The sequence below is a fragment of the Perognathus longimembris genome, chromosome 7 (genome assembly GCF_023159225.1).
Source record: "Perognathus longimembris pacificus isolate PPM17 chromosome 7, ASM2315922v1, whole genome shotgun sequence".
Taxonomy (NCBI): Eukaryota; Metazoa; Chordata; class Mammalia; order Rodentia; family Heteromyidae; genus Perognathus; species Perognathus longimembris.
Genome location: NC_063167.1, coordinates 54,807,361 through 54,833,871, shown reverse-complemented (window position 1 = coordinate 54,833,871; position 26,511 = coordinate 54,807,361). Strand labels below are relative to the sequence as shown.

Sequence of the window (26,511 nt, the reverse complement as noted above, 5' to 3'; positions counted from 1 at the left end):
TTTAATTTGGGGGAGGGGCGACTATTTCAAAATTAAATTATTTCCCTCCATTTGAAAGCAGTTCAAATAGATCAGTAATGAAAAGCACTTCCAGTAAACAAAGGCAATCTGTGTGCAGATGGGACATTTGGAATCTGATACACAAATCAGAGAGCAGCCTGAAGATTCCAAGAGAGAGCACATATTCCTCTTTTAGTTATACCACTGCCTGTTTTTCTCTTGCTTAGTTTCTTGAAAACATTGAACTCTGAAACCTTAGTACCTTGGAGATCCTGAATTGTTCTGGTTTTATAACTAACCCTCAGGAGTGCAGATCAGGGTTAGTGAAGCACAGGGACTTAGATGCCAAACACACATTAACAGTAATGGAAATCACACAGCTAAGTCCCCACGGAGCACACTGAATATTTACCTCCTAATGTTCTTTTAATGTATGCTTTCTTGGGTGAATATTTCCTGTAGAATATTAAATGTGAGATTCCTCTTTTTATGGGCCATTTGAAGTGATTGATTTTGTTTGTGAATTCCTGTATCTTTGCCCATAATGGCTATCTATTGTAATGGCCTCTGCCAAATGTTCTTGCGTTGAAATAACAGAAGCCATGGATCGGCCAGCTGTGGCATCGTATTACCTTGGGCTTAAAAGCTAGGAGGAAGCTGATGATAGTGTGAGGGAGACAAGAAAACGCTACATTCCATAACAAGTATGACTTGGGCTTCAAATGCACTAGAATCACTGAGGTTTGTAAACATGGTTTTGTAGTCATCTTTTATATCAGAGTTTATGTCTAATGGTGTTGAATGGTGTTAAGTCTGACAGTCATGAAATGATAGTTGCAAGACAAAAACTCAATTGCCCACAACCAGGTCCATCAGCAAAATCCATCAGAATTCTAGGCATTTTCTTTAATGCTGCAATAAAATCACTACCCGAGGGATGATGTCACATATTTTCTACTACGTGTGGATTAAAACATTTACTACTTGAGTCAGGACCTTTAGAATTTATTTCCATTTTATTTTTTTCCTCAGTATTTGAGAGGGAGAAGTTGAAAAAAAAACATAGAAATCTCTTGACAATATTTTTTTAAAGAAAAATCTAAAACCCAAAGCTACACAGACATGTGAGATGTTATTAGATTAGGTAATATAGTTACATCCCTGAAACTATGCTTCTCTAAATTTCCATAAATATAGTTGTCAAGGAGTCATGTCTGAGCTGTATAATCATGTAAGGATTACATAGACAGCCTTTAAAACAATTATATAAGACTCATATGCTTTTCATATGTTCAGAAAAAAAAGCATTGTGTGTTCAGAGTCCATGCCACAGAAAAGGTTGTGGTGGTCTCTGTGGGTGAGTGCTAGTATGAGGGGAAGGGGCTGGAGGGAAGGTAAAGGAGATTGAATTATGATTAAATAGATTAATCATGATTAAGAAAATGGAAAAAAGTATGAGAAAAACTGAAGAATGAATTCCAGTACACTTTGGCCAATCATGCCAATGTTTAGTGGCTTTTAACAGCTCAAGCCATACCATAAGGATACTAACATTTTAATTGTGCGACTATCTGAATTGTGTTTACATTTCACCCATTGTACCTTATAAAATTAATAGTCCCACTTGGTGGAAGAGAATGGAATCTCTACTAATTAAAAAAAAAAGCAAAGTCAGGCATGCTACCTAATACCTGTAATCCTTGCTACTTGGGAGGCTGAGACTGGGAAGGTTGCAGTTAAAGGCTACCTATGGCAGAAAATTCAAAAGGCCCATCTCAACCAATAAAAGACTGGATGCAGTAGAGTTTTCTTGTTAATCAAGCTGTATGGAAAGCATAAACAGGAAGACTATGGTCCAGGGGTCCATAAGGATAAAATAAGATCTTATTCAAAATTAAAAGAAAAAAATGGCTGGAGTTGTGGCTCAAGTGGTAGAGTCTCTAATAAGCAAACATAAAGGTCTGAGTTCAAATCCCACTACCACTAAAAAAAAGAAGACACAAGAGTGGTAACTAAGAGACCATTAATCATAGCTGTCTTTTATAAGTATCAGTTCTTTCAATGTATTTTCTGGTATTTTCAAATTTGACATTAGAGAAACTAATGCCACTTCAGCCAGGTGTAAAGAAAACACGACTATATTCTCAAAAACTATTTTTGAACAATATTATTTATTTAAATAAAAATCTATAGTAACATCTGCTTTTGACTTTTAATAAAAAGAATCATTAATATTTTCATAGACCAAGGAACAGCAGTGAAACAATCTAGGATTTTCAGTGGTTGAGTCTGAGTAGTCATAGAAAAAAATGAGTTGTGTGAAACAGAATCTCCATGTGTGCTCTTTTCTGCACAGAAGTGTTCCTTGTACCTGTAGCTAGGGAATATCTCAGAAGGAAGTGTATTTTTTAATGATAGAGGAAGGTAAGTAGTATAAACTATTCAACACCTCCCCTCAAATAAGGGTCATATAACTGCTGGAACTTGAAGTCCTCAAACAGGTTGGTGAGAGGCTTACAGAATTTTAAAGGTAGAATATAACATATGAAGTCTTTGGACACATTGACTTCATTCTGAAGAAGAAAATTAGGGATTAAGAGCAGTTACTTGTATCGATTGTTACAAAAGAAATCTACCTTAGATTTCTCTTGTTAGTATATTTCTGTTTTTATGACACAGTTTTTGGTTTTCAATTTTGTTCTTGTGGAACATTTGTGTACATTAGAAAATGTGATAGTTGTTTTTGCTATAGAAAGAACAATTTTCCTGAAGCCCTGGGGTTAAAAAAAATGTAACTTAACATTTCCAAGTCAAATACCAACTGCATGCTAACCATGAGCATTGGCGAACACTGTAACTCATTAATCCAGTTGTAAGCCTATTCTAACCATCATCCAGGAATAAAGAATTAGAAATAATAAATTACCACATAATCATAATCTATAAAAATACTGGCCTAGAGTACACTAAAAAACTCTCAATAAATAAATACTAGACATTTACTGTATGAAAGTCAGTGGCGATGTGCTCTTCAGAAATCACGTCCACATTTTCAGGCTTCTTTGTACAAATCACACAAACAGAGTCTAACAAGTGACAAAGGTTATAGTTCAAGTAAGAACGTAACTTGATAAAAAAGTGTCTTTTGGAGTTTTTATTTCTATGAAGGAATGCAACCAATGTTGTGGAGTTGCTCATGTTTTGAGTTTGAAGGCAATATTTAAAGAGACTCAAGATGTTTTCAGCTATGGCAGCATCATTGAAATGAATGTTCAGTCTCTAAGGCGACACCTTTCAAAGGTTACAAACACTCATTATGATGTATTAATTGTAGAATTTGTTCTTACAGACCAGCTGTGTGGCCTCTGTCCAGGGTGCTGAAGGAGAGAGCTGGTTTTCTGTGTGTTACGTTCTCTTCTGTTCCGCAGCCTGTGTCTCAAACGATTTGTAGCTGGGGTCACCGCCTGGCATGCTCATTCCTCAGAACACAGCTTTATTCTGAGGATGATTTGGAGCTGATGCTTCTGGTTTCCAGTCTGGTTGAAAAAAATGAATATTGAATGTTCGTGCCCAATTCTTGAACACTCGTTTCTCTGTGATAAAGCGGTGATGACTGCCCTTGCGTCCTCGCTCATGAGAGAGGTACATGGTACATTCATCAGGTCCAACAGGTTCATAATAATGATAAGGTACTGAAGGATGATTAGGATCCCTGTAGGAGGAAAGTAAGATAAACTTATTAAAGCAAAAATAATATTTTTTTCTCACTGACTGATTCATGCAAGATACTATGTTTAACAAGCTGGTAAGCATAAATGATATTTTCTATCAAATGAATTTTGGCAAATGGTTTTTATGGTGTTTAAGAAACAAGAAAGTGCAGAGGTTTTGTGGTTGTGAAATAGTGAATATTGGCATCAAATGTGGAAATTATAAATGTGCTATAGAACATTCAGGCTTCTAGAATTTAGCACAATACATTTGCAGTTAAAATTATAGTTCCTTTTTATTGTAAAGGTGATGTACAGATGGGTTACAGTTACATAAGTCAGGTAATGAGTACATTTCTTTTTGACCCTCTCTCACATTTTTTCTCAGTATTTTCTCTCTTTACTCCCCTCTCTCCAAGTTTTATGGTTCCTTTTCAACATAGTGTCTAGTGAGTATCATTGCTGAATTAGACTACCTGTTGTCCCACCATTTTTTTCCATTCACCCTTAAACAGTTAATGTAACACAAGTAAATATAGAGAGACTTGTAAAACAAAACAGAACAACCCCCTCCCCCCCAATCATCCCTTTTCCCTGATGCAACACTCCAAACACCCCAAAAGACTTCTGGTGGTGGAAAAAAGCCTGATTTTTAGAATGTGCCATGACCTGAATCATCTTCTATCCCATACAGCCTTGTCCAATCTGCTCAAGCCATGCTAGACTTTCTGACTGCCACCTCTCTCAACCTTGTCTCTCTCGCCCTTAAAGACTGGGCATTTGAAGATCATCACCTGTCTGGAACATTCTCCCCATGAGTCCATTATGTCTTACTATTGGGCATCAACTGAAATGTATCTTCCTCAGAGACCTTAACTGATACATTCTTCATTCCATCACGCCAGCTCACTGTCCTTTAGTTTCTTTTCTCACTTTTATTTTCTTCATAGAACTAATCTCCCTTTGAAATTGCCATTGTTATTTGTTTACCTCCTCCTTATTATCTTCTCTTGAGGGCGGGGGTTTGTTTTACTCCTATGCCAGGGGTTAGTAGGGACTCAATAAATGTTAAATTTCTGTTGTTGAAGAAACTTTATGCAGAATCAGTAGTGGAAGCAAGCTTCTGAAGACATTTTCTCCTCCATGTGTGGAAAGCTGATACTAGTTTGATTCTGTGGGATAAAAAGGAAGCTAGACAAGATGAGACCATTTTTCTGATGTTGCTCTAAATAATCCATATATTAAATCTAGAGTCTCTTGGTGCAGAAATTCTGTATCTTCATTATCTTGACAGTCTTAGCATGTTTTTTACTTTACCTTCTCCTCTCAATCTCAAATGATAATTGTTGGCTTATTGTCTTCAAGGTGGTATGCCTAGAAATAGCATAGAGACAAGGTAGGTATCCTTGTTGAAGTGTTCCTAAAGAGCTCTGGCAACATACAAGCTTTCATTTTAGACCAGTATATCCACATTTTCTATCTTTGCAATAGTAGATTATTGAATTAGAAAGTCTTCCAATCAGGCAGACATTCCTAGTTTTAGCTTCATTTAGGCCTTGTCACAAAAGCCTGGAGGACAAATCAAGCTACTCAACTTCTTGTGAGTGGTGGTCTTTCAGATCCTGAGGCCAGGGTCCCCTCCACTCACTGGGTTCCCTCTACATGCAGAAGCTGGTTTTCCAAAGATGCACATCCTGCTATCCACCTATTCTTTTTCTTCAGAGGCAATCAATACACAAATGGCTTTTAGAGTAGTAACTTCACTGGGGTCAGGGATCGAAGTCTTTTATCAAGAGAGGTGTCAAGTTTGTGGCTTTGACAACAATAAACCTTTGAGCAGTTTCTCCTCTTAGGTTAAAGTTCTTCCAGGAAGACAGATTTATTTTTGTCATGAAGCATCTAAACATTTCTCATCCTTGCTTGGATACTGCTCTGAATTAACTCTTCTCATCTCTAATAGGCTTGAACTGGGTGTACATGTTGTACAGGGAATCTAGATTCTTTACTGTCTACTTATGGTAGATTTCATGAATTTGCCTTACCCTAGAAATTGGAATGCCCTTAAACGTTTTCCCCTTTTGTATTAATAGTAAAGTATGATGGGTTTCACTATGACATTTCATACTTGTATACTATATACCTCAATCATATTTATTCCTCCATCACCATCTCCTTTCCTTCCCTCCTCCCATTGCTTCTCAAAGGTCTCTCTTCTGCCTCATGCTTTAAAAAATAACCTGGACACTGTATCTGAGAGAATTCATATGCTATTTGAATACTGAATTAGATTTATTTCAGTTCATATCATCTCTAGCTTCACTTTTCCCTGCAAATGAGTTCCTTCTTCCTTATGGATAAATAAAACCCCATTTGTATGCATACATGTATTTTTCTCTACACATCTCTCTGTCTATCTGTCTATCTATCAAATTTTCTTTACTCATTCATGTGTTGATGGACACCTGGGCTGACTTGGTTGTTGTGAATGATGTCACAGTAAACAAGAACATTCAAGATTCTCTATTGCATGTTGATTTGCATTCCTTTGGGTATATGTCTCAGTAGTAGTGGAGTGGAATCATTTTGTTTCTTCAAGAAGCTCCCTATTGATTTCTGTTGCAGCTGCACTGGTTTTACACTCCACTAATGGTGTGTAATGCTTTCCTGTTCTCCAGATTCTCAACAATATTATCATCTGTTTTTATGATGACAGGCATTCTGACTGGAGTATAAAAGGTCTATTCTATTTAAAACAATACATGCTTTCCAATGGAAAATGACTACCATGCAGAAAAATAATGAAGAAGAGACTTGTGAGATATATTTCTACAGTGTCATAATCCAGGAAACTGGACCAAATTCATACCACCAGGGTATACTTGGGGTTAAGCTCTTACTCTGTCTTCAATCAGGTTTCAGATCTGTTTTCTCTAAGTTTTGGACATCTTATTGGCATCAATCTCACTAAAGAAACAATTAGGTTTCTTAAAATATCATAAGATTGATTTGGTACCTAGGAACAGAGGGTAATTGGAACCTAGCTAAGGGATGCTATGGGATCAATTTCCTTATTCAGGAAGACCATCTGTTTGAATGAAAGCTAGCTCCATATTGATCACCTACAGGGAGAATTAAATTTATGCATTTCAATACCATGGCTTTAGAGGTGTCCAAGTAAGCCATTCATGTAAGTGAGAGTTGTTTCCACACTTTAACATTCTGTCCAAACAGTGAGAACGTGCTTCATGACACTTGGGGAGGCATAGCTGGGGTAGAGCAGGAATATAGTGCTGGACAGTAAGCCTGACCACAGCATTAATCCACTTTCCATCTAAAAAGCTCTTCCTACTTTAGAACTATAATTCTCTAGATTATTCCTTAATCCTGAAGTTCTAAACAGAGTGGCATTTTCATTCTCCACTGGCCGTATGAAAACATCAACTTCCCACATTTAGAGACTGACATAGAAGGGATTGTTATGCCTAAGTTTCTATTTGGGCCCAAGTGAAGCTAAAGGACAGGAAGATGGGCTGGGGAACAACATGGAGGTGGTCACAAAATCATTTCCCCATGACTGTAGCCTGCCACTAGAACTGGAAGAGCTCACATGGGAACAAGTTATAAAAAACAAAGCAAAGGAGGATTTTTTTCCTTGAGAGACAGAAAGTATGAAGAGTGGAAGAACTAAGATGTAAAGTACATAGGCATCATTTAAAATTGGTTTGTATCAGTTATATAGGGGAGGAGATTTTAGTTACATCTCCACATGTTTACATTTGGATATCACCCTATACACAAGAGTTTAAAGAACTATTATTTCAAGCATGAAACTCTCATAGATTCTGTTCTCAATCATCTGGATAGGTCCCAGGCCTAAGTATTTTTTAAAGTGTTTTAAGTTTGAGCATCAAAACAAATAAATAAAAGCAGTACTGTATAATAAAGCCTATAAAAAAATATGTAAGTCCATGATGACCACAAAATATGATTGAATTAACAAATGATGAAGACAGAGTATTTTATTACAAAAATCCAAGTTAGTAAATGTGGGAAGTTAGAGAAAAAAGAACACTACCTTTAAATAGTGCAATAAGTTTTACAGGCAAGATGCACCAATGGGTAGATTGGCGGTGGGGGAATAGTTGAAGGAAAAATGGCTATTTGTGTAGTCTTAAATTATAACCCCAAATTACTTATTAATGATCAAAGGGGCAAGTAGCAATTTCACAATTGAAGGCATTTTCCTAGTTGATAAAGGTTAACTTCACCAGTAGGAAGAGCATGGAGATACCAAGAAGGGTTATGGCATTCTTCCCCTGGAATGCTTAACCTCAATCCAATCATGGGAAAATATCAGACAAACCCAAAGTATGGGAAATTCTACTAAATCTGTGACTAGTGCTCTTCAAAGTCAACAAGGCCATGAATGACAGGAAAGAAGAGGCTAAAGAGGTAAGATGAGGAAGTGCCAAGGCATCCTGGAATTGGTCCTGCAGGTGATAAAGGACATTCAGAGACACTGGCAAAATCCAACAAAATCTGTAATTTAGCTGAGCATTGAACTAATGATAATTTCTTAATTTTGAGAATTGGGCACTAAGGATGCAAACTATAAATATTAAAGGAAGCTGGATAACGAATTGGTTATGATATTTTTGTATGATTTTGGCAACTTTCCTTTTAGGTTTAAACCTAAAGTTTCCTAAAGTGAGCAGTTTTTCTGTAGTCTAGGTATTAGGGTTTGTGCCTATAATTTCAGTGATTCTGGAGCTAAACATTGGATGGGTCATAATTCTTGGATAGTCAAGGAAAAAGCAAGATCTCCAAATCTCACCCAACAAGCTGAACATGGTGGCACAAGTTTGTCATCCTATCTTTGCAGGAGGTATAGGTAAGAGGATCATGGTCCTGGCCATTTCTGTCTGAAAAATAACTAAAGTCAAAAAGGCCTGGGGGCATGGCTCAAGTTGTAGAGCATCTGTCTAGCAAGCACAAGGCCCTGAGTTCAGTAGTGCAAAAAGAAAAAAAAACTTAATATAAACTCATCTATCTTATAAAGTGCAGCTGTGGTTGACAGGCTGGTTTTGTAAGTGTTTAACTTATCAGATCTTCTTTCTATTCACCCCCCTTCCCCAAGGTAACTATCATGGCTTCCGTTTGATGGCTGAGCCCATGGAACTCTGCATAGCTCTAAGCATACAGCTTCAGTTATGGGGCATCCAAGTTGTTAACCCTACAGTTTCTCATCTTTCATGGGACAAAAGAGCCACAGTGACTTACCTCAACCCTCTTCTACCTGCTATGGCTCGGTCTGTGGTACCATTAATGTCAGAGAGTGGACCAATGGTGCCCACAGGAGGCAAAAGGAAGATAATGGAAATGCCTAGTGACTGGTAAGTGTTGATCAAAGAATAGCAATGATAAAAGAAGCAATAGCTTCCAGAAAGAAATACAATCATCTATTTTAATTCTACTTTATAAAACATGGGCCACACAAGTGGCATTACCACCCACACCTGTCCATCATAAGTGTCTGTGGACTGCCGCCAAGTAGGAACTTTCCTGTTACTTACGCTGCTGGCTTTATTAATGTTCACTAGATAATAATTCTAGCAGAATCAACTCTGATATTCATGATACCTTTGAGATGTCCTTCATATTATGGATGAGATATTAATTTAGTTCCATGACAGTGATCACTCTGAATCATTACCCCTCTAATTAATACTCAAGAAATCATGGATAATAGAGAGCTGTAAACTTGGTAATGTACTAAGTGTGACCGAAAATAAGATTATTAGGTAAAATTTAAATGCTTAACCCATTATTATCACAAATAATTTACAATGGAAATGAGATTAAAATACTTATCCTATCTTAGTTTAGAAAGTAATGATAACAGATCTTTTCACTGAAATTTATAGTCCATCCAGAGGGAATACATTTGGCTTCCTAGCTGGAGATGGGGTGATTTAAGGTCTACTGTCCACAGAACAATATATTTTGATGCTGTTGCCAGTGCAATGTGGCATTAATTTTTTCCAGCTTTCTGAACAGTGATGAGCATAAAGTCTGGTGTAGGCTGGTGCCTGAGCCCCTTTTGAAGATTCAGTGCTAGACCTGGCTGAGAATAAAAGAGTGGTTACCATTGATTTCAGGATCCTCCTTCAAATTTGCCAGCTGCCATTTGCTTAAGAAAAGTCTTTTTGTTGATTACCATTGGACCGACCTATATAGAATACCCACAGTCTACCAGACACAATGACACACACTAAAGATATAAATAGGCACTGAGACATGACTCCTCCTCTCTGGGAGCTGAAGGACCAATGATGGAGCTAAACAAACAGTACAAGAAATGTATCCAATGCCTAATGTATGAAACTGTAACCTCTCTGAACATCAGTTTGATAATAAAAATTTGAAAGAAAAAAAAGAAATCAACCAGAAGAGAGGATAGAAAGGCCTGGTGGCCCTATGGGTCTGGATCACACAGATCAGAGAAACAGAGGGACAGGGGCTATTGTGTTTGACACAGGGGAGTGAAGAGTTAGCAGCTTTGTTTCTTGAGTCCTAGAGACCCAAATTCAAATCTGAGTTCTACCACTTATCTGATCTAAGGCCTTGCCTAGTTTCTACAGTTTTAGTCTATCTTTAGCTTTTGTTTCATTCTTTTGTCTCCCCATTTCTTTATTGTTAAAGTGATATGCAGAGGGATTACAGTTCCATACATAAGGCAGCGTATACATTTCTTATCCGACTTGTTACCTCTTCCCTCATTTTTCCCCACCTCCCCTCTCCCCATTTCCCACCCTCTCATGAGTGGTACAGTTGGTTTGTTCAGATTTTTAAACCATGCACATAGAACACTGGTAATAATAACACTTACTTCACTGGACATTTGGATAGATCAATGAAAAACTCATTAATTCAGAACCAGTATAAAATATCAACCACTAATATTGTCAGTAAAGGACCAGTAGTATCCAGAGAAATTAAAACATAGAGAAAGTGCCTTCTAGGCTGAGTGCAGAAGGATAAGTGTCTGCAGGGTGAATTTCTTGACAAAATTATTCAGTAATCTATAGTAGATCTGAGTGAGTGAAAAAGATGTGAGTAACGTAGTAAATGGAAGCCTGATTCTTGTACTTGTAATAAGTTATGTGAATTGTTTTAAAAAGCTTTATGTAGTAGCAGCTTGGAAAGCTAAGAATAGGCGGATCAAGGTTTGAGAACATCCCAGGCAGAAAAGTTCATGGAAGACCCCTTCACAACCCAAAGCTGGGTACAGTGGCATGTTCCTGTCACCCTAAGCTCTATGAGAGACTGAAAGAGGATTATAATTCCAGTCCACTACGGACACAAGTCCACAAGACTCCATCTCAATGGAGGGATGCTGGACACAGGAAGCTTGTGCCTGTCATTTCAGCAATAACATGAAACTTAAGATAGGCTAACAACAGTCCATATATGTGCCAGGGAACATACCTAAAACATGGAACATTTTATCTAAAATATAACCAGAGGAAAATAGGGCTGGAGACATGTCTCAGACATTGAGTATCTGCCTAGCAAGTGTGAAGACCTCAATTCAAATACCAGTAATTATAAGGAGGAGGAGGAGAAGAAGAAGAATGAGGAGGAGAAAAAGGAGGAGGAGGAGGAGGAGAAGAGGAGGAGAAGAGGAGCGGGAGGATGAAGAGGAGGAGAAAAGGGGCTTGGGCTGTATATTTTTATTTTTTGGAGTGGTTCTTGGATTTAAACTCACGGACTTACATTTGCTAGCCAGGCACTCTAGTACTGCAGCCATCAGCTTCTTTTAATGATGGTTATTTTTGAGTGAGATAAGGTCTAATTTTATGCTGAGGGTAACCTCCTACTTGTTCTTCCCTGTCTCACTGGAGATGACCAGACCAACTGTGCGACAGACATTGCTGGAGATGGAGTCTCATGAACTTTTTTTTTTAATGTGAGCTGGTCTAAAATTGCAGTTTTTTGATTTTCTATTCCTAAGTAGCTAGGATTATAGGCTTGAAACACCACACTCTGTCTCTTAGTGGTTTTTTTTAATAGGAAAGGCTACCATTTTTCTCAATCTGTTTGTTCAGGGCTTGTAGAAATTTTCTTGCCAAGGAATGTCTCCTGCAATTAATTCAGACCCATTAGATGGATTGAGAAGGCCAGTTCCAATGGGAGTTGGCTAAAAAATGATAGCTCTAGGTTTAGCAGGGTGACATGCTACCTCACTTAACTGGAAGCACAGACATCATGGAATTCCTAGCTGTTCACCTCCTGAATTAGGCCCTCACTACCTGTCCTACACATCCCCTTCGTCACACCACATGGGTGGCAGTTGGTATGCCCTTAAGAGTCACTGCCATCCTGAACCCTTAGATGTAGCAATAGGAGTAAGTTCAGTGTTTGGTCTCCCTGTGCCTCAGTTTTCCTGGAAATAAAGAGGAGCGTATTAAATTCTCCTAGAAAGTTTGTGGGAGTTGGACTTAGCTGGGAAAGCAATATGGTTGAATCTTGGTCCAAAGGTTGTCAAGTTGATAATTTGCCAAGGAATCATCTTTTGGTGGAAAGAAATGTCATGTATTTACATATTATATAAATGTTGCATATACAGCAGGTCTGTGTCTCTGCTATTGGTCAAGTGGGTGGGAGGGTCCAGTGTCCTGTTGTCTTGATTTCTTGTCCCAGGAATTAAAGAACTCTTTTGAGTCCAATTTGAAAGCCAGAGATAGATGCATCAGTAAAGCTCTGGGGGTCAGATGCGTGGACATGCAGGGAGTGAACAGCTTCTCCACAGCCACCTTGTGTATAATCAAAGTGGACTCAGGCACTGAAGGTACAGACCCTAGCTCAGTCATCTTTGGTCACTTTCCTATTGCCCAAAGAGATGAAGTTGAATGAATGAAAGTCTGTTGTGATTATTTCCGTAAATGACTTCTTTACAGGATACCTACAGTTTTTTAAGGTCTGAAGCAATTTGTGAAATAATGGAAAGCCCTGTGCACTAGGACTCCAAACACACAGTCAAATACAAGACACAGTCCTCAGAGAGGTTACATTCTTCTAGAATCAACAAGCAGAAATCTTACATTGCACAAAACAATCCCTAACCATATTTGGCCCAGTGATGCCTTCCTTTTCTCTTTAAGCTCTAGAGCTTATGATACATGGGCTGTACTTTGGGCCCTCAGTTAGTTCTCAAATACTTTCAAAATAAAGTCAAAAGTCAGAATGGTCAGACTCATAGTGTAATTCATCTATAAGTTGTTTTTTTTTTATTCTTTGAGGAAGAATATTTACAAAAGTCATTTGACCCTTCAACAAAGATTGCAAACTACCTTTATTTATAACCACATGGTAATTGGCTTAGCCATGTTCAGTATTATTTTGGTGTGGGAGGTCAGGGCGATAGCCTATTCTTTGAGTCTTCAACCCAAAATGGTTGATGGTTGCTATCTTTCAGAGCAACTATAAGATAATGTTTAGAATAATACTGATTACTTTGTATGCCTTTTATGAATATTTGCATTATCTTTAAGTAGTTTTTCAAAGGAGTTTTCACTCACCAGAGCAGTTTATGAATACACTGCATCTTGATCAATGTTATACCTTTCAACATTCTCATTCATCCCTCCCAACCTAGTCCTTCCTTTTCTTATCTTAATTTTAGGTTATATATTTAATTCTTTTGTATTTTAACAAAGCAGTTTATGAGTACAATGCATCTTGATCTGTCATCACTTTAATATCTTCACCCACCTTCGACATTCCCCTTCCCCTAGATTTCTCAATTTTTTGGTATATACAATGAATCATTGACTGCATTCTCCCTATTTCTACCTTCAGTCTTCTACCACTCTCCCCATGACACCATCCTATCTTCTTGCAAGTACCCATTTCCTGGTACTTATTTTATTGGGCTTTGACTTAGATGTTTTAAAGAATTATACTCTTTGTGCTCTTGATAAAGTCTATCATACTTCAGTTAATTCATTTGTAACCCTTTGTTACCACTCTTTGCTTACTTGCAGATTTATAGGCACATTCATTCTAGTTATCACAAATGAGGGAAACCATGCAACCTATGTTTTTCTGGGTCTGGCTTACTCTGCTTAATATAATTTTCCCTGTCTTTCCATTTCCTTATGAATGGCACAATATCATTCTTTTTGATTAATTGGGTAGAATTCAATTGCGAATATATACATTTTCTTGATCCATTCATCCTCTGAGGGCCATCTGGTCTAATACCATATCTTGGCTATGGTAAGTAATGCTTCAGTTAACATGGTTGTCCTGGTAGCTTTAGTATGGATTTGTTTGTGTTCTATTGAATAAGTACCCAACAATGGAATTGCTGGGTCATAGGGAAGCTCTATGTTTAATCTTTTGAAGAACCTTCATACTGCTTTCCAGAGTGGTTGAACCACCTAACATTCCCATCAACAGTGTAGTAGAGTTTGCTTTGGGCCACATCCAAGTTTTTTTGATATTGTCCACTCTAACTGGGGTGAGGTAGAATCTCAATGTTCTTTTTATTTGCTTTTCCTTTATGGCCATAGATGTTGAACATTTCTTTACATGTCTATTGGCCATTTTTTAATTTTTGCAGTTAAATATTAGTGATTTTTAAATAATCCTGAACACTGTGCACAGGCCACTATACCTGACACTACATATACATCAACTCATCGTATCTTCACTATGACCTCCTTGCTCTTAACCTTGTTTTCTTAGGCCCCTTTTACAAAAACAAAAAACAAGAATCAGGTCACTTAGGAACTGAAGTCTGATGATCCAGCCAATAGATACTGGATGGGAGGAGAAATGGAATCAGGACTCTAAGTGCCCCTGACTGGGCAGATGATCTCTTGAGCCCTAAAGCCCTCCCCTGCTGGTGACACCCAGCTTTTCCACTTTCTCTGACAGCTCTGACAGAGTAGCCCTTTTGAAGAGTTGCTGCTGGAAGCATCTAGGTCAGACAACTACTGAACCTTTGCATTGGCAGCTGAAAAGGAGAAACCCAGAGCTGTAGCAACATATGGTGCAATTCACATTATCTTTATTTCCTAGTTAATATCATTCCATAAATTGTTTCCACCCTTGTGTACATGAAGTGGTGATGAACCAACTCTGAGTAAGAAAAATGACAGGTTAACTTGCCTTTCATTTGTTTTCCATAATAAATGGAATAGTTCTTGGAACATTCTAAATCATTAACATTTCAATTTGTTCAGGCTCTTTCTGCAATCTTAATGGTAATATTACATAATTATACTTACTGTATAACCATCAACTTTGACCGATGCTCTGCATGTCTGTGCCACATTCCCTGTTAGCCTTTGTTAGCCCGTTGCTTTGAGGAGGCAGTTTTCTCTTTAAGGCTATCCTACCTCCTCTTTGCACATGGTTATTAAACAGGGAAACAACGGCTGTGGATGAAGTGATACGGACCTGGGTAAGGAGCCATTGCTAACATGCCTCAGATGTGCTGGGTACATTTCAATTATATTAAGTTAATCTACCCACAATTGAGGCTGAGTCTATTGTCCTCATTGAATTCACTTTCATAGGCATGGAAACAGTGACAGAGACACTTAACAACTTGTTGGAGATCACACTAGGTTGGCAAGTGCCAGCATGGGCTTCTGCTTGGTAACATCTCAACACAGCACACACTCACACCCAAGGTCTCTCTGTTCACTCTTCCTCTTGTTTCCTCCTCCTCCTCCTCCTTCTCCTCCTCCTCCTCCTTCTTCTTCTCTTTCTCCTCCTGCTCCTCCTCCTCCTCCTTCTTCTCTTTCTCCTCATCCTCCTCCTCCTCCCACTCCCCCTCCTCCTCCTCTTCTTTTGAAAATGGAGCTTGAATTTATTTATTTATTATTATAAAGGTGGTGATGTAGAGAGAGGTTACAGTTACATTAAGGTAATGGGTACATTTCTTTTCACTAACAAGTGATATTGCTGGATCTTTGGGTTAAAAAGGATGGGAGGAATGTGGCAGAATAGCGAGGGCATTGTGGCCTTGCTGTGCTTTGAAAGCATCACCCTAAACTCAGTTGAAATTTAGTCCTCATTTGAGATATCCAGAGAGGGAAAACAGTCAGGTGTGGTGATGCCTGTCTATAATTCCAGCATTTGGACAGCTAGAGGCAGGAAAATGAAGAGACCCAGGCAAGCATAAAATATATAGTGAGATCCTATTTAAAATCAAAACCTAAACCAACACAGGAGGACTAGGAAAGACCTGCAATAGAGGATTATGTCATAAGGAGCAGGGCCCTGCCATCCATCCATTCATTTATTCATAAGGGGATGAAAGGAGTTATGAGTCATCTATTAATGGGCTATCTTAAGGGCAGGTCTTTTAAGCTTTGTGTTCGCACTCCTTTCGTTCTATGGATGCCCTTTCTCACATCAAGACTCTGTAGAACGTCCACCAGCAAGAAGGCCCTCCACTTGATAAAGTCCAGCCCTTCAGCCTGGGACTTCCAAGGTCCAGAAGCCTGAATTGAATGAACCTATCTTTTAAAATACTTAGTCTGTGCTATTTAGTTCTAGCAACAGAAAAAAGGACTAAGACCATCATGATTCCCTTTCACATTCTTGATTTAAACTTCCAACTTTTAGCATTTGCCTAAAAACTCATGGAATTTGAGTCATTGTTAGGTTTAAAACATATTAACCATATGAAGACTGGGCATGAACCCACATGCCAGCTATTGAGCATTCCTGAAAATTAGGACACTTTCTAAATTTCTTTTAGTACTTACATGATTCGTGGGTAACCAGGCCCTGACTACTTGGTACATGTGTTGGCACACACTATGCTCTGTCTGAGCAAGGGTCAACAGGAAATGTAAGGCAACAGCAGAGATGTGTATATGTAACTTTTAAAGTGAAACATAAAATAATTGCACTTGTGTTTTTGGTCTTAGAGTGCAATCTGAGGCTACTGATTGCAAGAGAAAGAGCCCCAAAGGAATACTGAAATTTTACAGAATAGGCCTCACCATCAAAAGAATTGTTCTCTTTAATTCATTAGATCAATAATCACGTTCCTTTCAAGTGAGAATAAAACTAATATTTCTTAATGCTTATTCATCATTAATATCATGCCAATTACTGCATTACTTTGGACTGCTAAGTATTTGGTGTATAAATGAAGTCCATAAGATGGATTAATTCTCCAGGAGCACAAACAAAAACTTTCAATATTTTATATCACATAATTAAATGTTGTTTGTTGTTTCTACAACCAGAACTTGGGACATGCTAATTAATTGCTTCAAGAAGATAGTTAGACATGTTTTGTGGCTGATATTCAAAATCAGATTATTTATGAACCCTGCACAACACTGCTGATGAATGACACTTGCAGAATAAATCCTACCTGCAGAAGTCTGGAGGCACCATGCCATAAACATCGATCCTGTCACACAACTCCAGGGCAATTGTCATTGTGAACCAGCCAGTGCTGAGCCAAGTGTTGGAGATCTTTCTGGAAGGAACAACAATTAAGTCTGCAACTTTTGCATCAGTGGTTAGACCATGCTCAGCTTAACTCTGATCTGGAGTATAAACAGACTAAGTATAAGTAGATACCTCCTCCATAGACCCTCTCTCACATAGTACTTTCTCTCTCTTGCTCCTTCTCCACTGATAAATAGTGAAAACTTTTATTTTTTAAATTACCTTTAAGTAATTGTACAAAGGGGTTTCAATTTAATGGGTCAGTTTGTGAGTACAATGCATCTTGATCAGTGTCACTCCTTTTGCCATTCTCCTTTATCACTTTCAACCACATCCATCCTTTTAATTTACTTGGTTCTATTCTCACATATATGCATTGAATATTATAACTACTTTTGTTCATTGTTCCTCTTTCTATTTATCTACCTATCCTGTGATTTCACCTGCCCCTGCCTGGCAACACAGGCTCCAGCTTCCTAGTATTCATTTTGTTAAACTATATGTTTATTGGAACTAGGGAAAGGAAGGGGAACATCAAAATGGAGAGACGAACCAATGCAACAGTGATACTTACAAAACAATATGCTGTAAACCAACTGTATAACTTGGGGTGGGGAGGGAATTGGGGAGAAAGGAAAGTGGGAGAAAAATGAGGGAGGAGGTAACAAGTTTGATAAGAAATGTAGTCACTGCCTTACATGTGAAACTGTAACCCCTCTGTATAACATTTTGACAACAAATAAATAAATAAACAAACATAAATAAAAGAAAGGGATTTAGAATGTAATTAGTTGGATAAACATGTCTAAAAGCAAAAAATATCCAAAACAAAACTATAGGAACTTTACTAAACTGGACCATCATGACTGATATCAATGCCCAAAAGACTTCAACATCAACAAAGATGACCATCAATAGTTAAATACTTAAGTGAGTGCTATTGCAACTCAATTTCTTGAAAGATGACAGTATCCGTGTGTCTTTGTTAACTAGGTTACTTAACTAGAACTTCTTGTATCCCCAGGAAGCTAGATAATGAACAATTTAAATATGAATAAACATAGAGATGTATCTATTGATCAGCCAACTACCTAATCAGTTTTAAGGTCAAAGCTTGTTTTCAAGTAGAATAACGAATATAGCATTCTAACTGATGTCTTCCCATAGGAAGGGCATGTGAATTAGGGAGAAGACTTAGAACCAAAGGAAAAGGGCCAGACAAATGCTTACATTTATCCGAGTACTTGCTTTTCTCTTGGCAAAGAATGTTTGGGGGTCTCTGAACATTTTTTGTTAGAGACCTCAAATTCATAAATTTAAGGAATGAATCTGTACCTCCATCATTAATTTACCCATTCAGCCATCTCTATTAGGCTTCCACAATGTGCCTGAGGGTAATTGTGGAGATGGGACATCAAGATCTAGTTTGACCCTGTGAGAATGACTTGCTCTACCAGGCTATGCTGATGTGGATATTAATTTCAATTCTTTGGGGGTTGCTGCTTTTACTTTTTTCCAGTGTGATGGCATGCCTCATTAGCCAGTTTCAAACACCTTATCCCCAAGGTCAGACTGTCTGACTTGGCACAGCCCTAGCACCATATGTGAGGTGAATAATAGAGCTGCAGAAAGGATTTTCTCCTCTTGCTATGTAGCACCACTCCTTGAGAAGACAGAAGACATTTTGATAAGCAGTTTACATGATTCTCATTTCACATAAGGACCAAAAAAAAAAAAAAGAGAAAGAAGAAGGAGGGATAATTTGAAGGTATGTTTTGAAGTAAGGTGTGAAGATTTTAGTTCTTGAGTCCTTGGCTCATTTTCCCCTCTGTTCCATTACATGCTTCCTTAACCCAGGAAGTACTTTTGTCTGTCTGTCTGTCTATTTTAACTTAATTTAATTCAATTTTAATGGTACTGGGGTTTGAACTTAGGGCTCAGCTGCTGTATCACTCAAGTCACCCTCTAGACTCCAGGAAGTGCTTTTTTTTTTAAGGTCCTAAAGTTGAAATAGCATGGACTAGAGTCTTTCCTGTTTCTATTGTAACCAGTCATGTGGCCTGAGGCAGGTTGCTGCAGACTTCTCATAATTTCTCATCTGTAAGTTAGGTATAGGAAACTCTGTCCTTTGGGCTGAGAATGGAATGAGAGAACACCAGGAAAAGCATCCAGCTTGGTGTGTGAACACATAGAGATTATTTCCTCCTCTTTTGGCTGCTAGATTGAGCAAATGAAGTAAAAAATCCAGCCATTCCATTCTGTGACTTCTAGCACCCATGGAGAAAATCTTTGCTGTTCTTTGCTTCAGGAGCCTCAGGTTGAGGCTATCACCAGTAGATGGGAATTAGGTATACAATTCTGAAACCGCCAGTCTACACAGGTGTGAACAATCTGCCTTCCTTCTTTTTTTTTTTTTTGGCCAGTCCTGGGCCTTGGACTCAGGGCTTGAGCACTGTCCCTGGCTTCCTTTTCCTCGAGGCTAGCACTCTGCCACTGGAGCCACAGTGCCACTTCTGGCCGTTTTCTGTATATGTGGTGCTGGGGAATCGAACCCAGGGCCTCATGTATACGAGGCAAGCTCTCTTGCCACTAGGCCATATCCCCAGCCCCCTGCCTTCCATCTTACCAAAGTTCTATATTCCTAAGTCCTTTAAGGCTAGAGGAGCTGGGATGGAGCAGAACAAAGTGAGGGAGAAAGGGAAGAGGAGGGAATGCCTTTCCTTAAGCTGGAGGCTGTTTTTACTTCCACTTTGTGTCAAGGCATCGCCCAGTTATTCTTGACCTTGTCTGAGCAAGCAGTAACTAGGCTAGGAAGAGAATAACACTCACTTTTATCCCAGGGTACCAGTGTGGGAATGATTCTCACAGGCTCTTTGCTTTTAGAGTTACTGGAAGCATCAAGAGGTCATTTTCCAGGGGCAGAAGCTCCCTCCAAGGTTTGGTTTCACTTGGTTGATATGTAATAAATCACATGACAGAGTCTAAAACACAGGAGGGAGTGACTTTACAGAGAATGATTTTGTGGTGAAAATGGGAGAATATAAAGTAGAGGGGTAAGGAAACTAGAGCAAATAGTTCCTTTAAGTGACATTTAAAATTCTCCAGACTTCCTAAATAATAACCTTTTGGAATCATGTGCAATAGAAATACATGTACTGTCTTTCTTAAAATGATTTCAACTCTCTTTCCAACAAAGGAATATCTACTGTTTTTACACTTAATCAGCTGTAATGAAAGAATATGAAGAGCTGTCATGTGCTTATTAGGGAAAATTATCAGATATTCTTTTATATGATGAAGTAACACACTGAGCTGATAATTCTATAGTGCACACTAAATTACAATTAAAGGCCTTTCTGCTCCACCAGAATCTCATTTATAATCTCCATGGAAATATTCTTCCTGCAGTTATTTCATTTATGCTTCCTTTATCTAATTACTATAATATTGGTTCTGAATCATATTTTCCTAATGCACCCTTATTCAATTATAAAGTTATTTTCAAGTACAGTTACTTTCTAGTATCAAAGAATACCACTTGACCATCTATGTCATTTGTCATGCTTCTTAATTGCAGATTGTTCTTGAGTCATTTTTCCTTCACTTTTAAGTAGAGTGAAAACTTCTATAAATCAAAATGTATTGAATTATCTCATTTCTTCAGAAGATTAGCTTGAAATGAATGTTCTGATCATGGGGTCTTCAAATGAGATATTTTACCCTTTATGTATACTCAATAAATTTTCCTGTTTTGTTGGCGTTCAAGAAATTGATGCATGGAGGAAATACTTTTCCCTATGACATGTTTTGTGTTTTCATTTAAGGAAATAGTTATATTTTGAGGGGAACTTACTTCATTTTTTTTGTTTCAGATTTCAGGGAGCTGCAGGTTAAGAATATAGATATATTACTTTTTTTTTTTTTTGCCAGTCCTGGGGCTTGAACTCAGGGCCTGGGCACTGTTCTTAAGCTTCTTTTTGTTCAAGGATAGCATTCTACACTTGAGCCACAGCACCATTTCAAACTCTATTACAAAGCAATCATAATAGAAACAGCTTGGTATTGTCACAAGAACAGGCTTTAGGGGACCAATGGAATAGAACTGAAGATCCAGAAATGAACCCACAGACCTCTGGCCACTTAATATTCAATAAAGGAGCTAAAAAATAAGGTGGAAGAAAGACAGCCTCTTCAACAAATGGTGCTGGAAAAATTGGTTAAACACCTGTAAACAATTAGAGCTAGATCCTTATATATCACCCTGCACCAGAATCAATTCCAAATGTATTAATGACCTCGAAGTAAAAGCAGATACCCTGAAAACATTGCAACAAGGAACAAGAGAAACACTTGGGCTCCGTGGCACAGGTTGAAACTTTCTTAATAAAGGCTCAGAAACACAATAAATCAAAGAGAGATTGGACAAATGGCATAGCATCAAACTGCAGAGCTTCTTTCTGCATGGCAAAGGGCACAGCCTGAAGATAAATAGAAAGCTCTCAGATTGGAAGAAGATCTTCAGTGGCCACACAAGACACAAGGGCCTCATATCTAAAATATACTTGGAACACAAAAAACTAAATTCCTCCAAAACAAATTCTCAAATCAACAACTGCCCCCTCAATAAATGGACTAAATACTTTAAGAGAGACTTTTCTGAAGAGGAAATGAGAATGGCCAAGAGGCACATGAAGTGCTCAACATCACTGGCCACAAAAGAAATGCAAATCAAAACAACATTGAAATTCCACCTCACCCCAGTAAGAATGTCCATTATCAAGAAAACTAACAACAACAGATACTGGCAGGGATATGGCCAAAAGGGAACCCTATTACACTGTTGATGAGAGTGTAAACTTGTTCAACCACTCTGGGAAGCAGCATGGAGGTTCCTCAAAAGGCTAAACAGAGCTGTCCAGCAACCCAGCTTCTAGGCATTTGCCCAAAGGATCAAAAGCAAACCACACTAAACCTACCAGCACAACCATGTTCATCGCAGCACAATTTACCATCGCTAAAATATGGAACTAACCCAGGTACCCCTCATGAGTGGATCAAGAAAATGTAGTATGCTCTTACCAGAAAGAATGACATGGCCCCATTTGTAAGGAAATAGAAAGACTCGAAAAAAATCATTCTAAGTGAAGTGAGCTAGACCTAAAGAAACATAGACTCTATAGTTTCCCTCACTGGTAATAAATAGTATGTGGCTAGGATTCTTCCTAGCAGATGATCACAATAACTCAATAGCTATGTACATATGATTACATAAGATGATGCTAAGCAAAACGAACTCCAAGTTATGGAAATAAGTGGTTTATCATTGTTCTTATTTTCAATGTACTATTGAAATTATGCCTTTTTCTTTTGTTTTTCTTCCCTATGGTTTTACCCTTGATGTCATTGTATCTGATTTTGGTTCCCTGGGTATTGTATATATGTTTAATGGAACTAGAGAAATAAAGGGGAATAGCAATATGGAGAGACAAATGGTAAAAGGGGAAACAATGCCACAGCAATACTTACAAGACAATATTCTGTAAGCCAACTATACAACTGGGTGGGGGAGGGAGCTGGGGAGGTGGAAGGTGGGAGAAAAATGAGGGAGAAGATAACAAGTTTGATAAGAAATGTACTCATTGCCTTACATACGAAATTGTAACTCCTCTCTACATCATTTTGACAATAAAAAAGAATATATATATGTATTATATATATGAATAAAGTCGGAGCTTGGCATGGTGGTATATGTCTGCAAGCCCAGCTACCAAGAAGGTGGACATAGTATTGTCATGCGAGGCCAGCCCTGGGAAAATTAGCTGGAGATCCTATTTTCAAACAAACTAAAAGCAAAAAGGCTGTGGCTTAAGTGGTAGAACACCTGCCTGGCAAGCTCAAGGACATGATGAGTTCAATCCCTAGTACTGCTCAAAAATATAAATTAAAAAGTCACTATAATACCTAACTTTATTATATGTTTTGTTTTTACTTTTTATAATCTTTAATATTATCTTTTAAAAGAACATTTTCTAGAGGCAAGAGACACAAAGCTCAACAGAGATGGAGGTAATGAAGTTTGGCATGCTACAAAGTGATGTGTGATTTCCCTAAGTGGGGGCTAGGTGGATGATGGTTAAAAGGATGCTTCCAGAAAGAGGCCCAGAGACCTTGCTGCAGAGATAAACAACCTTCTTTTCAGGCCTTCTATTACCTGGGAAATAGGTGCTGCTGCGAGCACAGCATTTTTACTAGCCAGAATGTATTGAGTAGAATATGTGTTTTTTGTGAGATTGTTTCCTAAAAATACTAAGTATTAGAAGGGTAGGAAGATTTAGTCTCTTAGTCTCTCTCTTCCACTTAGTGCAATACTTTGAAGAGATACTGAACAATGGGCAATTATCCTAAATTGCTAACCCAGCAGCAGAGTTTCAGGAATACTTAAATTTAGCAAACAATCATTAAACAAAGGAGAGAGAAATGTTTTCTATTGAAGACACAGTTTTCACTTATTTTGAAATTTCCAAGGAAGTGCCATTAAAATACAAATAATTCTTCCACACAAAGAATTTGGGAACACTAGGTTTTGTTGTTTCTTTAACATCCTGTTCTCCAGCAATGTGCTACCTATGCTAGCCAAATGGTAGGTTTAATACTTTATCTTTTTTATTTTACTTATTCTATGTCTTTAGTTTTTTAAGATAAAAAATTGACTCAATAACAGTTTTTATAAGAAGGGTGAAATGTACCACTAATTGAACACTAATGATAAAGTATACGTTTTTGAATTAAAGAATCATGAAAGATAGTTATTGGGTCAGTGTGAGGATTGGTGGTCACTATCCTATTTTCATGCCAAGTCACTGAGGTTGTAAAAGCTGAAAGCACAAGCAGAGAGTGATATAGCCAGAACTGCAAACCAGAGCTGTGAGGTTTGGACTTACACTGCTCCTGTCTCATAGTGGGTGAGCTGTGGCCTCCATTCCTGACTTCATCTCTGGCTTTTGAGTGCAGACAAACAGCTTTCTCTAGCCTCTGCTTGGTCTCTCCTATCTGATCCCTTGGACTCATGGGAAGGTTCCTCTCCATCTCAGCTCATTATTGGAGAAATCTTAACTGCCTACATCTCAGCCTCAGTCTACCTTTCCTTTTTTTTTTTTTTTTTTGGCCAGTCCTGGGCCTTGGACTCAGGGCCTGAGCACTGTCCCTGGCTTCTTCCCGCTCAAGGCTAGCACTCCGCCACTTGAGCCACAGCGCCGCTTCTGGCCGTTTTCTGTATATGTGGTGCTGGGGAATCGAACCTAGGGCCTCCTGTACCCGAGGCAGGCACTCTTGCCACTAGGCTATATCTCCAGCCCTCAGTCTACCTTTCTGAGAAAGCCTTTCCTTTATCCAGACCAATAATTTTCAATCTATAGTGAGAAAAACATTTTACATCAGGATGGAGAATACATACAAACATACATTCATATATGTCCATATGTATTCTATTTGATATTTTAAAGTGTCTAATTCATTGAGATTTAGCATTATTTAGAATTTAGAATTATCCATGGATAATTTTAGGACATTTTCCCTATTTTTATGTGTATGCATGTATGCATGTACATATGTACATATGTACCTACCTACTTATCATATAGCCATCACTTACCTATCTAAGATTTTTTTGAAATTATATTTTACCCTGCTATATAGGATGAATGTTCACATTGCCTCTTCTATCCCATTCTATTCATTCTTTTATTCCATTAGAAGAAAAAGGACTCATTACATTGATTTCATGTTCTACTATAGCATTTTCACTAACAGATTTGACAACATTGCCCTACCCATGGCATGTTTCCTGCTCTACATGCACAGAACCCTTACCTTCTCACACATGACTGTCAGCATAGTGGCAACTGCTTGATGATTGTCTGCCTTTGAAAGGGGAAAAAGTAAACCCACACAGTTCTTTTTGGTAGTATTCACATGAGCCAGTGAAATTACAATAAAGCTACTTACTCTGTAGTGCTTTTTGCTAGGGTAGGCCTGTAGCTGTATAGCCTTTTCCTCAAAGTAGAGATTTGGCTCTGAATTACCCATACCACAATCCCATTTTACTTTATTCATAAATTCAGTTTGAACATCCAGTGGAAGTGAGGTCAGGTGAAGGTGAAAGTAGAGATGGAAGAACATGGACAGGTGATCCACCTTACAGGTGAGCTCTATGGGCCCATCCATGTCATAAACAGCAATCTACAACACAAAGCCTTAGCAAAAGCTTTGCTTTCAGTGAATCAGCCAATCAGGACATGTCCTAAATGGCCCTGCAGCCTCTGCTATTTTCCCATACCTGTCTTTGCCAGTCTCCTGCTTGAAGAGCTCATCGAACTGTAGCATCTTGTGTCGTGCTATCATGAAGGCCTTCAGCCGGGGCAGCACCTGGCTCAGGAGATGTAGGTTGTTGTACACCTGACCCTTGCCATCCCTCCGCATGTAGCTGCTGGGGCCCCAGAAGATAAACACAGTGCCCTGGCTCACGTTGAGCAGGTCATGGCGATTACGGAGGATTCTCTGAATGCTGGAATGGGCGATGACTCTCAGGCTGGTGCGATTGCCTACATCATGCCCGTAGCCGCGGGTGGGGGCATCATTCATGCGGATGACACACTCTGTCTGGTCAATCTGGAAGCCTTGCCCACTGCGTAGCAAATGTCCCGAGCTGGTCACCAGGGCGCAGTCCCTGCAGTGCATTTTCAGAGGCTGGAAGGTTGGAGGAGGCATCGTCAGGCTCAAAGGACTGACCTCACTGGGCTATCTCCCTGCCACCAGTGGGATTAGGGTGTTCATCTGGTGGTATGGCTGATTATATTCCATCCACTGTGAACCCATGGATCCTTACATTCTCTTCTAAACTGGTGATCTGAGCGAAATGTTGGACTTCAGAAAAATAGAGCTGCTGTTCATCTATTATATGCTGGCTAACATTTTCTGACATTAAATAACCATATGGATATATTAACTAGGCAAAGCTGTGATTATGGGCCTGTACCATCATACTTACCCACTTTATGACACTCATTTTTGATGCTCTTCTTCATCTTATTGAAAAAGTAACCATTAATCTTGGATGCAGTTCAAATATGTCTATCCTAAGTAAACATTACATCACAATCACACAAGAAGCAACAGGGATTGTAACCCCTTTAATGCCTGGGAAATAACATCATAAGGAATGTAAAGTGCAGGAAGTGTGGTGGTGCCACCAGGAACAACTCCTATAGCAGCACTGAGTTCAATACCCTGAACCAATGATTTGCTTTGTGGACAC

General features: G+C 38.6%; 1 protein-coding gene across 1 annotated transcript in view; it reads right to left on the bottom strand.

The window, feature by feature from the left end:
• Positions 1 to 2,961: 2,961 nt before the first annotated feature.
• Positions 2,962 to 26,511, bottom strand: part of St6galnac5 (ST6 N-acetylgalactosaminide alpha-2,6-sialyltransferase 5) — a 170,224-nt gene continuing 146,674 nt past the window's right edge. Inside the window, exons 3-5 of the mRNA XM_048349946.1 lie at positions 25,534 to 25,943; positions 17,119 to 17,226; positions 2,962 to 3,712 (exon numbers count right to left, since the gene is read on the bottom strand). Coding sequence (XP_048205903.1) covers positions 3,481 to 3,712; positions 17,119 to 17,226; positions 25,534 to 25,943 — 750 coding nt within the window. The 3' untranslated portion in view covers positions 2,962 to 3,480. The remainder of the gene's footprint in view (positions 3,713 to 17,118; positions 17,227 to 25,533; positions 25,944 to 26,511) is intronic.